Source organism: Miscanthus floridulus, chromosome 7 (genome assembly GCF_019320115.1).
Source record: "Miscanthus floridulus cultivar M001 chromosome 7, ASM1932011v1, whole genome shotgun sequence".
Classification (NCBI taxonomy): domain Eukaryota; kingdom Viridiplantae; phylum Streptophyta; class Magnoliopsida; order Poales; family Poaceae; genus Miscanthus; species Miscanthus floridulus.
In genome coordinates this window covers 1,055,515-1,068,022 of record NC_089586.1, presented here as the reverse complement: position 1 = coordinate 1,068,022, position 12,508 = coordinate 1,055,515, and the positions used below count along the sequence as shown (strand labels likewise).

Here is a 12,508-nt window from a genome sequence, read left to right as displayed (position 1 = left end):
CAAATGATTACAAATGAAAAAGTCTTCAACAACAAAGTTGTAGAACTCATCAAGATCTACAACTTTTCTTTTGGTCATTTTTCGTCCGACTTTGTTTCAACAATTCAAAACTTATGTTCTGATAGCTCAAACCATGTTTTTATAACAAATAAAATAAACATACCAAATATTGCACAAACATTGAAGTGGTCTAGTGGTAGTGTGATGTTGGTGTCCTCTGAAGGGTGATAGGTTGCGGGTTCAAATCTCGGTGGTTGCTCCATTTTTATTTGCTTATGATCAGAATTTTGAAGAGAATTTTAATATAGTAAATGATTTCAGATAAACATGTTTGGCCTATTTTTTTTATCATTTTTTACACCATGCTAAAGTTTAATATAACAAATAAAGTAAAACACCTAACAATCAAGTGTCGCTAGCAACATTGTATTGCAACAAGGACACATGCCTATAGCAACACAAAAAAAACCATGGCAACAGTACACATGATATTGTGTCAATTTATGATTCTAGTTGCAATAAGTACCTAACAATTGCAACGTCATTGAGGATTATTACAACCCAAAAAATCATGACAATAGGAACATGCTATTACATCCATTCAGGATTCTTGTTGCAATAACCACCTAACAATTGCAACACCACTAAAGATTATTGCAACCCAAAACAACCATGGCAATAGTTATAAGCAATCAAATGACATAGGAGTGTATAACAAATGAGAATATATCTTGAAAAATTGAGAATATATCAACTTATCGGTTTCTTTATTCTTAATCCCTGTTTTTATAATGACTATGTTCTATTAAAACAAAAGAAATATTTGAAATCGGTTTCATGCGTATTCGGTGTGGATTCATCCATAAGGTATATGTATATCCCAAAAGAAATATTCAAAATCGACATAGGTCACCTAAGCTTGTTAAGCTCATTTAGCCAATTAATTGTTACACTTAAACGTGCATGTCTTGTTAAGTGTTCATGTGGTAAGTTCATTTAGACTTATGTGACACTTAAACTTGTTAAGTCCACTTAAACATATAACAATTGTATAGCATTTTTTTATTCTCAAAACCAAGAAACATTTGTGTTCAGTTTTTTAGTATAGAAAGCAAAATCATGTGAAAATGAGTTGTTATCTAACTTGATTTCTTTCGACTAGAAGGATAAAATTCTAGATGACCCTATAAATTGTAGGCTCAAGATAAGCATTGGGTTTGGCCGAACAATGCCAAAAAATCTACTATTCTCCCTTTCAATGTTACGTAGTTTTTTGTTTTTCTTCCCCATCGTACTTGTTCATCTCATGATCTTGCCCCATCTACAATGTCTTAGATCAGCTCAATAATTTCAATGTGGCTTCTGGCATTTACATTTCCTTTGAATCATACACTTGTTGGTGTGATTTCGTGTTAGGCAGGATGCCACCTAGTGCAAAGTCATTGCCGCCCATGAATTAGAAGGTCCACATGTATATGATTCTTTGTAACACTTTAGTTGTATCATTATTTTATGTTACTATAAGGTGTATATTTCTCACATATTTGATATGTTCCATTTATGTGTTACAATATAGTACCATTTTTATAACATTTTACTTGTAACATTACATTTTGTGTTACTATTATTGTTATCAGTAACACATTTTTGTAAAACAAGTATTTTGTGTTACAACCTATGTCTGTAACATATAGTTTGTGTTACTATTAAATTTCTTTGGAACATATTGATGATTGTGTTACAAGATTGTGTTACAATATTCTTGTTTTGTAGTAGTGATGGCTTAGGGTTTTATAAGGTGCATTCTAAAGAGTCCATTTATATACACTGAGCACCAGATATATCCGGTGAGGGGGGAGAAACCACCAGAGTTATGGTTCACGGTGTATGAGAGACAAGAGGCGCACGGTGTTTTGGCCGAAGTTCTACCAAGTGGAGACGACAAAGAGCGTTTGGGAGAGGTTTGGCGGCGACCTGCTTGCGCTTAGGTTAGAGATAGCAACATTTAGAAAAACCTTGTGCACATATAGTTAGAACTTGAGTAGATTTTTATAAGTGGTTTTTTTGCCTTAGCTTTTAAGTCATATATAATTCAATCCCTCTTAGACGTCTCAGTCCCCTTGATTAACACCAAGAAATAAATCACTATCATGTCCATGTATTTATTGAGTCAATTACTTTCTTCTCGTTAATTTAAGCAATTTACACTTTTAGAGATTGAATTGTTTCTAAGGCCCTAGGATGCAAACCGTCTCGCGCACCATCATATGTTAGTTTTGGATAATTTGTTTTTTTTTACTAACTTGTTATTGAGTTTTTACAAAAAAAATTAGTTGGAAGCACCTACTCAACCATAGAAATAGTTTCTCATAATTAACTCTATAAAACTCGAAAACCGAGCGGGAGAGAGGGAAACTACTCGAAAACCACGAAGGGAGAGGGCGCCCAAATGGATAGCAAGGAGGAGTGCTGAGAGAGATTTACCAAGTGATTATCTTTATCGAGTTCAGATATAAAATTGTTGGAGGTTTTCTTTTCTTGTCACCAGAAATTAGTGTTTAAAGTAACTCTCGTCCTCTAAGGGGCCATTTGGATACTTTTTTCTCGACCGTGCTATGAGGCACGTTTTTCTCCATCTGGAAATAAGTCCCTCCTCAGTAAGGATCCCGTGTTCAAAGGAGGATCCATGGCGAGCAGCAGTCCAGGAGATGGATCCTTTCGTCCGGAGAAAATAAAATCTACTTAATAAACTAGGTTATTTGTCTTTAAATTTGACATTCCACCACTTTTTAAAATTCACATATAAACTTATCTCAAATTCATAGGTGGGCGATGAGGGTTTTTTTGTTGTTGTTTTGAGTGGGCGATAAGAATTGATTATATAGATCATCATGCTATGTTTATACTTTATAACTTATAGCATGCTCTTTAACCCACTCCCCTATAATAGAAATGCAACACATAAGTATCTCTCTCGTATAGCTAACAATAATATACAAATACAAATATAATCCATATACAATAATATTAGCTTAATTAATATGTGTCTAAATTATGATTATTATCAACAACAACAACGAAGCATTTTAGTTCCAAGCAAGTTGGGGTAGATTAGAGTTGAAACCCAATATGAGCCCCTAGTATAGTTCTGCTTTCCAAGCACTCCTATCTAAACAAAGATCTCTAAGTATATCACAAACCCTTTAAATATCTTTTTATTGTCTCTCCCCATATCAGCTTCGGTCTTCCTCAACCTCTCCTCACATTGGTATCTCGACTTAGAATTCCACAATGCACTGGTGTCTCTGAAGGTTTTCTTTGGACATAGCCAAACCACCTTAACCTATGATGAACAAACTTTTCTTCAATTGGTGCTACCCCTAGATGGTCACGTATATCATCGTTCTAAACTCGGTTCATCCTTGTGTGACCACAAATCCATGGCAACATATGTATTTCCATGACATTTAGTTGTTGGACATGTCATCTTTTTTAGGCCAACATTCTGCTCCATACAACATAGCGGGTCTGGTCGCCGTTCTATAAAACTTGCATTTAAGTTTTTGTGGTACCTTCTTGTCACAGAGAATGTCAGATGCTTGGTGCCACTTCAACCACCCTGCTTTGATCTTATGGTAAACGTCTGCATCAATATCTCCATCCTTCTGTGGCATCGATCCTAGATAACAGAAAGTATCTTTCTTAAATTATGATTATTAAAATGAATTTAATTCAAGGATCCAGACCTAATTGTTTCCTTCCGTAGACTTTGTACCTTTTTCCGGTTTTGTTCCTCAATATAGGATCGAGTTCTCCAGAAAATAAAAACCTTAATCCACCACACGCTATGACTTGTCTCCTCGTTAACCTGCGGTGTAAATGCGAACCAAAAAATATTCCTTTTTATGATACCATATTCCCAAAAATCCCGACTACCGAATATGCTGTCTACTTAGTCCGTATACCGAAGAAGACCAGAAGGCTCACATCTCGCTCATTTAAGGAACGATATCTCAGGATCACCCCAAGACTCCAACTAGAGCACGACTACGTGTGGCTTACATGGCAAGTAGGCCTCGATATAAATAGCTAGCAATACCCTCTGTTGTAACTCACAGGCATAGCCATCTTGTACTCGTAATCTCGCCGAATACATAATACAAGAAGTATCACCTGAACGTAAGTCTTTTACTCACTTTCCAGGGGTCCGAACCAGTATAAATCTCGTCTCTCTAATGTAATTGATCTTTGCACTAAGCGAGGTTTCAAGAACCAAATACCTGCCGGTAAAAAACACCGACAAAAATGCGCCTAAGTAGAATTCTGCATGAAGACCAATCCTACCGATCATCGGAGGAGTTTTGTCCCCGAGATGCAGCGCGCCGCCGCCAGAGAAACTCGCCGGTCCATGCGACGAAGCCTGTTTCCGTGACAACGGGTGACCTGATCACCAAGGTAATGCACGTGAAGAAGTAATTGGCAAGCGAACAAAGGGAGAACGGATCTACACCGCCACGAGGCACGTGCGTGCAATTCTCCCTGTTGTCTGTTTGTATTGTTGGATCCAACTCCAACACGTGGTTGACATGCCGAGCTGCGCATCAAACAAGCTAAGTCAGATTTCTTGTTTAATTATAAATAAATATTTTTACATCTGTGTATCCTCGGATATTTTTCTACCTGTGTCCACGATTGCTAATAGCAGCGGCGCCCTTGCCATTGGCACGTCAACAATCCGCTCGTCGTGGACATGAGGTCCCGAGTAATCTACCATACCTCCCGTATACCATCCACATCACTGTTCCCACAACAGTAACCCAACCACCACCGTCGGATTCTCATCCTTCTGTCCCGTACCCTCCACGCGTCCAGGCTTCGTGAATCTCCGGCTCCTCCCTGTCCTCTCTCTCGGGCCCGAGCACGGCGCCGGTCGCCCCTCTCCCTCCCCCCGACATCGGCGCCCCTCGCTCTCTCTCTCCCACACAGCGGCGGCGCTTCTCCCTCTCCTACACAGCGGCGGCGCCTGCATGCGGACGCCGGATGCCCGCCACGCCTGCGCCCACACGCCGCGGCTCCTCCTGGTGCCTGCCCTCGACCTTATCCTATCCCCGGCCCCCACCGACGGCGCCCTCGCGGAGTCCTCCTCGCGTGGCTGCGTCCTCCAGCGGCGGCGCATCCCACGGCCCCATCCCCCCGTGGTACCCGTGCCATGGCTGCGGCCATCTCCTTCCGTGCCTCGCCCTCGGCGGAGACGTGCCGCCACCGGAGTAGACGCCGGGGCGGCCACGCCAGCAAGCCCCGGCTGTGGCCCCGCCGGTGGCCGCGGAAGCCACTGCCACGCCAGCGCCGCCCGCAGCCAGTCCCTGCCGAGGTCGTGACGACAGCCGCCGTCCCGTTCTCCGTCTAGCGCCGACTACGCCCCTCCGTCGCGTCACCCTCCGTCCCTTCCTCGGCCGTCCCCTCCGATTTCGAGGTCGACATGGACGGCAGCCACCATGTGTTCGCTGAAATGCTGTTGAGGTAATATATGATACAGTTCTGGCTTCTTCTGGATTATTCAGTGTGTTTAGCAAAGATTTGACTGCTGCCTTGGATTTCCTTCACAAGTGCACACAGATCTTTGGCGAATATTATTAACCATCACTGAATCATCTGCTGGCACGAGTCAGTCCTGCAGCGGCAAGTGAATCACCACCGTCCCCATCGAGCCTCTTCAGTATGTGGGCATTTGTATGTATTTTGGGGTTACCCCTTTACTTTGTGTTAATTTTTTGTACTACCCAGATTATAAACTATGGTTGCTTCTCCTTGATTGGGTGACACTGCAAGGAAAAACACCTACAATGTCATACTTTTCTGTGGTGCAAATAGTTCATGTCTGTTTATCATACTAGCTATGAACATGTGATTTCATTTCAGTCTATTGGCAATAAGAATACAAATGATACTTTTCTGAGGAAATGAGAAAATGCATAATCTTCTATGTTGGTCAAGTGCCCATTATTTCTTTGGTAGCCTTTCTCTGTCAGACTTAAACAATCTAATTTCAGCTTTAGCATTAATGAGAGATGCGTCCAGTTGAACTTCATATCCTGGATTTTTTAAAGGTTGATTTAATTGCTTAAAAAATTTGGATGTAGGGATGACCCTTTTACAGAGGACCATTTTCCAAGGTTTAGCAGTGACCATTTTTAGCAGACTGATACAACATATACATATCGAGGGATTCATCTTCGAGGCCATTCACCACTCAACCTTTCCTGTTCATTCAAAGATTATCCAACAAATTTTCAAGTTGTAAAGTCTGATTCCACGTTATACAAAATTAAAACTGCGTTTAACAAGCCTAAAGCTGCAGGTCACATCGTCATTGTACGGGAAACACTGGATTGTAGCTCTACTCATTCTCAAAGTAAGTTGACCTGATCAGCCTTTTGCGATCTCCCGCACTGCCACTGTTTCCAGTCTTCCTGCTACTTGCGTCTTCATTTTTTTTTTTAAATTCCCTTCCCAATTTCTTGGGTCATCTAAATAGTCTACAAACTACAAAGTTTATATATGTTTCAGAAAATAGTAGGTGCTGTCAGGACCATATGTCCCCTTTTGTTGATTTTAGCACCTACTCTATGTTTGCATAAGTTGATACTTCTGAGTGGTTGCTGACCTCTTACAGTTGCAATTTCAATGGGTCTATGAATATTCCTGCACTTGAAGTTGGAGTAGGGTTAGTTAACAATATTCCAGGTTGCTTACCTCCCTTATTTTCTTCCCAAACATATGCTGCAGCTGACTATGTTTGTCCCTACCTTTGTACAACCATGTTCCTCTGCTTCCAAAATTGAGTCAGCAAACATATCCTAATGACCTATTTATTTACAGGTTTGCGTCTGTCCTGATGTCGTCTTCGCTGTTGAAAATTTTTAGCTAATTTCATTGCAGAAAAAGAACATCATCAGATTAGCCCTCATGCTTTACCATAACTACTAAGCCTCCAATACATATGCTGCAGCTGACTATCTCCTGTCATTCCCTTCCATGTTTAGACTCTACTTATCATTTTGGTGTTACACGTATTGGTTTAAATTTCCTTCAGGCTTACATCCCAATTTAGCGTTTTTTTTAAAGTTCCAAACAACCACGTATAAAGAGATTGCATTTCCAGTGCACATGAACAATAATCCCATGATGAAATAGTCATCCCTTTTGTTTTTTCTGGTGATGTACTGCAAGTCTGCAACATTAAAGGCCTTTAGTTTAGGCAAATGATTTTCTTTGCCTTCTTAATTCAGGCCTAGGTCAGCTGCGAACTAATTAAATAGTCCAATCCTTGAGATTACATATACCACTGCACTATTTGTGAATACTAAATCTGTAGCAATGTATTGTGGTGCTGGCAAATATATAATACTGTCTTGGTGCAGGATTGATATTGGACGTGTGCAAGCTAGCAAATATTCTACTCTTCAATGCTTCAGTCAACGCAAATGTGAGCCTGTTCTCTCACGACAATTTATTTCCCAATTTACTCATGCTCGATGTGAAAGTTCCATCTCTTATCACTTCACGCTGCTAAATCCATTGGTACATATTGACGCTACAGCTTTTGGTACGTAGCCATGGTAGTATATGCCTTTAGAGCATTGTCCGTAATGAATAACATCGTTCCCAAAATCAGTTCTTCTTTACTGCCACTGCTCATGCTGCTTCACATAAACAGCTGGTTGCCTAAAATTGCTTATCTGATCCTAATAATTAGTTTCCTCATTTGTTTGTTCCACGAATTGTAGGTCACGAAATTGACGTGATGTCATTCATGTACTCAGCTTGGCCAGGTCGTCTTGCTACCCTCAATTTCCTTTACTATCAATCACCTCTAATTTGTTACTATCTAAGTCAGGTCTTAGAGCAACTCCAGTGGAGCCCCTAAACAAGCCCCTATTCCAATTTTAGGGGCTTGAGCAAAAAAAACCACTCCAATGGGGCTCCTACTTGGACTCCCATTTTAGGAGAACTCCCAAAATTTAGTTTCAGGTCCCCAGGAACCAGGGGCTCCTATTCCGCCCCCGATGCCCTCCCGCCGCCGCGGCCGCCGCTCCTCCACCGTCGCTCCTCTTCCCGCACGCGGCCGCATCCTTCTCTCCACACGAGCACCGCGGAAGCTCCTCCCCACAGCGACTCCTCCCGGCTCCTCCCGGCGGTCCGGCGAGACCCCGCAGATCCGGCGAGCTCCGCCCCAGAGCTCGCGGATCCGGCGAGGTCCTGGTCCGGCGAGCCTCCTCTTCCTCTTCTCCCGCCGGTTCTGCTCCTATGGACGGCAGCGCGTCAGGAGGATTCTCTGGAGGCGGGCTGCCTCCCCGTCCGTCGGTGTCTACCACGCGACGTCGTGCTCCGTTCGTCGCGCCGCATTCCCGTCCTCCCACGTCATCTTCTCTCGACGCCAACCTGCCTGGTCGCCAAGAACATCCTTCTCCCGGCGGCGGCAGTGGTGGCAGGATGCCTTCTCCCGCCGGCAGCGGCAGCGGTAGCAGGATGCCTTCTCCCGGCGGCGGCGGCAGTGGTGGCCGGATGCCTTCTCCCAGCTGCGGCGGCGTTGGCGCCGGCGTCGGCTTCTCTCGTCGGCTCCCCAACGACCCACCTCCACTCGGCCCTCGCGCGTTGAACTTCACAGAGCCTCACGCCGCCACCTGGGACGCCTGCAGAATGACAACATCACCAGCAGAAGTGTACGAGGTCGCCGGCGACGACTTTAGCCCCAACCATTGGACGCCTGACTACTCGGTGAGTTTAGCCCCAAAGATTATGTTCTATATGCTCCAAAGATTAGTGTCTCAATGTGAATGCTATCTGACGCCAATGGGTCTGAATGCCATTTGAGTTCTGATGCTAATATTTTGTGTGAATGTGAAACTGAATTTTTGGTGCATGCACAACTGATGGACATGTGACCTCAATGTCTGCAATGACAGCTCCGAGTTGGGATAGATTTGGTGTTAGTTGGGGAGGGATTTTCTAGCTGAGCATCATTTGGTTGTTGGCATGCTCAATTCTTGTCATGAGCAGTTGTCATGCTGTGAATTTTTTTATCAGTCATGAATACTAGCAGTCGCAGTAGATGGCATTCAGTTAGATTGTTGACTATCTATTTGCCACTGTACTCATTTTCAGTTTCACTGAAAATTGACTGTCTCTTATTCTTTGCAGCAACCATGGGCTTCAAGTTCACAATATTTCACAAACATAATGACACAGGAAAAGGATGAATGATTTGGAATTGGTGAATCAGCAGGCTGCCACTCCAAGTACCGGCGGGAAAGGAGCATCCAAGCGAGGCAGTAACTACACTAGTCTTGAAGATATCCAACTTTGCAAATCCTGGATTCATATCATCAATGACCCTATCATAGGGAATGATCAGACAGGAAAAACTTATTGGGAGAGGAATGCTAATGATTTCCACAGGAACAGGGACTTTGAGTCCGATAGGACTCCAAATTCACTCGAGCATCGCTTTGGAATCATACTAAAGGAGTGCATGAAATTCCAAGGCTACTACGAGGAGGTCGAGCGTCGTCATCCAAGTGGCGTCCCATACAAAGAACATGTATGTCATCTTGCACTTGGTTCATCCCATATGTTGTCGCTGCTATATATCTAATCACGCACTTGATCTTTGCTGTAGTTGCTGGAAGCCCATGAAAGGTATGCCAGAAAAGCTGAAGGGCAAAAAATGTCAATTCGAAGAATGCTGGCTCACGTTGAGGCATACTCAGAAGTTTGAATCAACACTTGAAGTCAGCAAGAGGCCGGCCAAGTCCAGAGAGCTCAACCTCTCCGTAGGAACTCAACAAGACTATGACTCAACTGCCCAAGGCCAAGAGAGCTCTTCAATTCCTTCTGCCAAGACAACCCGACCTCCGGGTAGAAAGCAATCCAAAGAGAATGCTGAAAAGAAATGAAGGAGAGGATGAGTACAAGGATATGATGCAAACCTTAGTGGTACTCAAGACCGAGGAATATAAGATGAAGAAAGAAAGGTGGGACAAGGATATGATGCTTGAGCAGCGCAGGATTGAGGTGGAAGAGCGGCGTCTGTAGTGGGAGCAAGAACAGAAAGTTATGTTTTGTGATGTCACCACCATGGATGATGATCAAAGGGCATATGTGAAGGCAAAGAGAGCTCGGATTGTGAAGGAGATGAGCGGTAGTGTAAGCGAGACGGCTAGTGGTGAGAGTGGAGTGTAGGTTTCGTGAGAGTGGAGTGGTCATTTCTTAAGTTTATGTCTCAAGAAAATTAGCATCTTATTGCTCTCTGTTGTTATTGCTCTCTGTTGAAAAGCTTGGTGTGTTCTTCAGTTCAATGAGGGTACTATGTGTAATATGAATTATGTAGTCTGCAAACTATGGCTGTGCCTTGGTCATTTGTGAAAGACCTTTTCCTTCAGTTTGAATTATGTGCCTTGCTCTCTGTCTTTGCTTGATAATCAGTGTACTGAATCTGAATGTGCTACATAATATATTACATTTCATTTCCAACAGTTCAGAGAAAGCTTGCCTAGCTCTAGGACTATTATACATTTTTACTTTCATTCACAAAAGTTCAAAAGCATGCCACTTCGATTCAGTGTTGCTTCACTGCTGCTACTAAAAACTGAACCAAAGTGTTACAGTATAAGTGGTAGAAAAAGTGCTTCACTGGTTGTTTATGCCACTGCACAACACATGACTTATGTAGCAGCTGATGTCCTGCAGCAGTTGATGTCCTTCATTGAGACTGTACCCAAGAATCCAGAACATATAAGCAATTTGCTAACCACTAGTAGGAAGCCTCAATCGTAAATCAAAAGCATCAAAATCCCTGGTGTAATTAAACATTATGAATAGTTCAAATATGCAGAATAACAGCAGTAGTTAAATAATTACAACTGGAAAGCTCTTGCAAGTGAATAAGTTTACTGAGCTGTCCAAACAGGCCCTATCCAATTTCTGCAACACAACTCTCATTCAGATGGCCATGCAAACCAAGAATATAGGAAAAAGACACATACAGTCCTAACTATCTAGAACTATTAGTTCTAACTATCTAGAACTATGAATTGCCCACAAGTGCTCTACAAGGTCATCCCGAAGTCGCTCATGTGAAGACCTATCCTCAATCTCGTCGTGTATCTTCAGGAAGTCCTCTAGCACAAGCGGATTACGACGTTGGTAGTCCATAGGTTGCAACACAGGGACACCCTCCTGATGGTAGTTAAAATCATCTTCCTCATCTCGCTCATCCTCAATGATCATGTTGTGCAAGACTACACAAGCTTGCATTATATACCATAGATCTTCCTTGTCCCACATTCTTGCAGGACCCCGCACAATTGCAAAGCGAGCTTGGAGTACCCCAAACGCTCTTTCCACATCTTTCCTCGCTGCTTCTTGTGCCATTGTGAAGTGGATCTTCTTGTTGCCCTGTGGATGTTGAAAAGCTTTGACAAACGTTGCCCAGGCTGGGTATATCCCATCAGCAAGATAGTACCCCATTGTGTACTTGTTTCTAGCCTGGGTTCTCCCAGTCGGCGGTCCGGCCTGGGTTCTCCTCCCAGTCGGCGGTCACTCCCTCGCCGGAGCAGGTGGCGCGCGGGCGGGGCGCCGGAGCAGGCGGCGCGCGGGCGGGCGCCGGTGCTGGCAGAGCGCGGGAGGTGCTGGCGGCGCGCGGGCGGGGCGCCGGTGCTGGTGGCGTTCTTGGGCTGGAGGGGTAGCAATAGGGTCTTGGGCTGGAGTTGGAAGCAAATTTGGGTCCCTATTTTACATGCAAATGAAAAAAATAGGGGCCCAGTTTGCATGCTGGGCTGGAGTTGCTCTTACTATTTCAGGTTTACTCCATAGTATCCGGTATCCTCATGTAGCAACTAGACAGGCTCTCTGCGACATTACCCCTTTTGCAATGCTAACACTATCCTGCTGAAACAGCCATGTACTATGCTAACACTATCGTACGAAAGGCTCACATACTCAAACCATCTGTAACTAATGTTACTACTCTTTTTTCTCCATGTATAGTCATATGATGTGCTACAATTCCGGCCGGGGTACCTGCTAGTAATCAGAGTTCGGCACCAACACGACATCTCATCAACCCCGACGATGCATGACCCCACTCGAAGTGGCGACCCCGGCACTCGCAACCCGATCGATCGGGCTCGGCGTCAGGATAACTCGATTCTTTTGCTGTCAGCAAGGGAAGGCTCGCCTCCCGGCCTGATCGGAAGACGCCACCAGCGACGGCAACCATGCAGGCTAAATAGAGTAATCAAGATAGTGCATATACGTATGTGCAAGGTTTGATCGGGTAACTTCCGTCGTCGACATGCAAGCCAGCTGAAGATAATCAAGACGTCGGGACTTGTTCGTACTCATCCATGTCCGACTGGAATTCATCTAGGAGTACGTCTTTGTCCCGGCTCCAACGCAAGATCAGTACGCGAGCTGTCCAAGCCGAGAAGCGAGCCGCTGAGTCTCT

General features: G+C 43.9%; 1 protein-coding gene across 7 annotated transcripts; it reads left to right on the top strand.

The window, feature by feature from the left end:
- Nucleotides 1–4,715: 4,715 nt before the first annotated feature.
- Nucleotides 4,716–10,246, top strand: LOC136466375 (uncharacterized). Of its 7 annotated transcripts, XM_066464746.1 has the most exons (8): nt 4,716–5,520; nt 5,608–5,730; nt 6,141–6,412; nt 7,422–7,486; nt 7,788–7,832; nt 7,898–8,778; nt 9,202–9,601; nt 9,680–10,246. In XM_066464746.1, the coding sequence occupies exons 6-7, from the start codon at nt 8,308–8,310 to the stop codon at nt 9,262–9,264; spliced, it is 534 nt and encodes a 177-aa protein (XP_066320843.1). In that variant the 5' UTR covers nt 4,716–5,520; nt 5,608–5,730; nt 6,141–6,412; nt 7,422–7,486; nt 7,788–7,832; nt 7,898–8,307; the 3' UTR covers nt 9,265–9,601; nt 9,680–10,246. The 7 variants fall into 7 exon arrangements, with proteins under 7 accessions (XP_066320843.1, XP_066320842.1, XP_066320838.1 ...); XM_066464745.1 differs by having other exon boundaries at nt 5,617–5,716; nt 7,788–8,778; XM_066464741.1 differs by having other exon boundaries at nt 5,617–5,730; nt 7,788–8,778.
- The last annotated feature ends 2,262 nt before the right edge of the window (nt 10,247–12,508 follow it).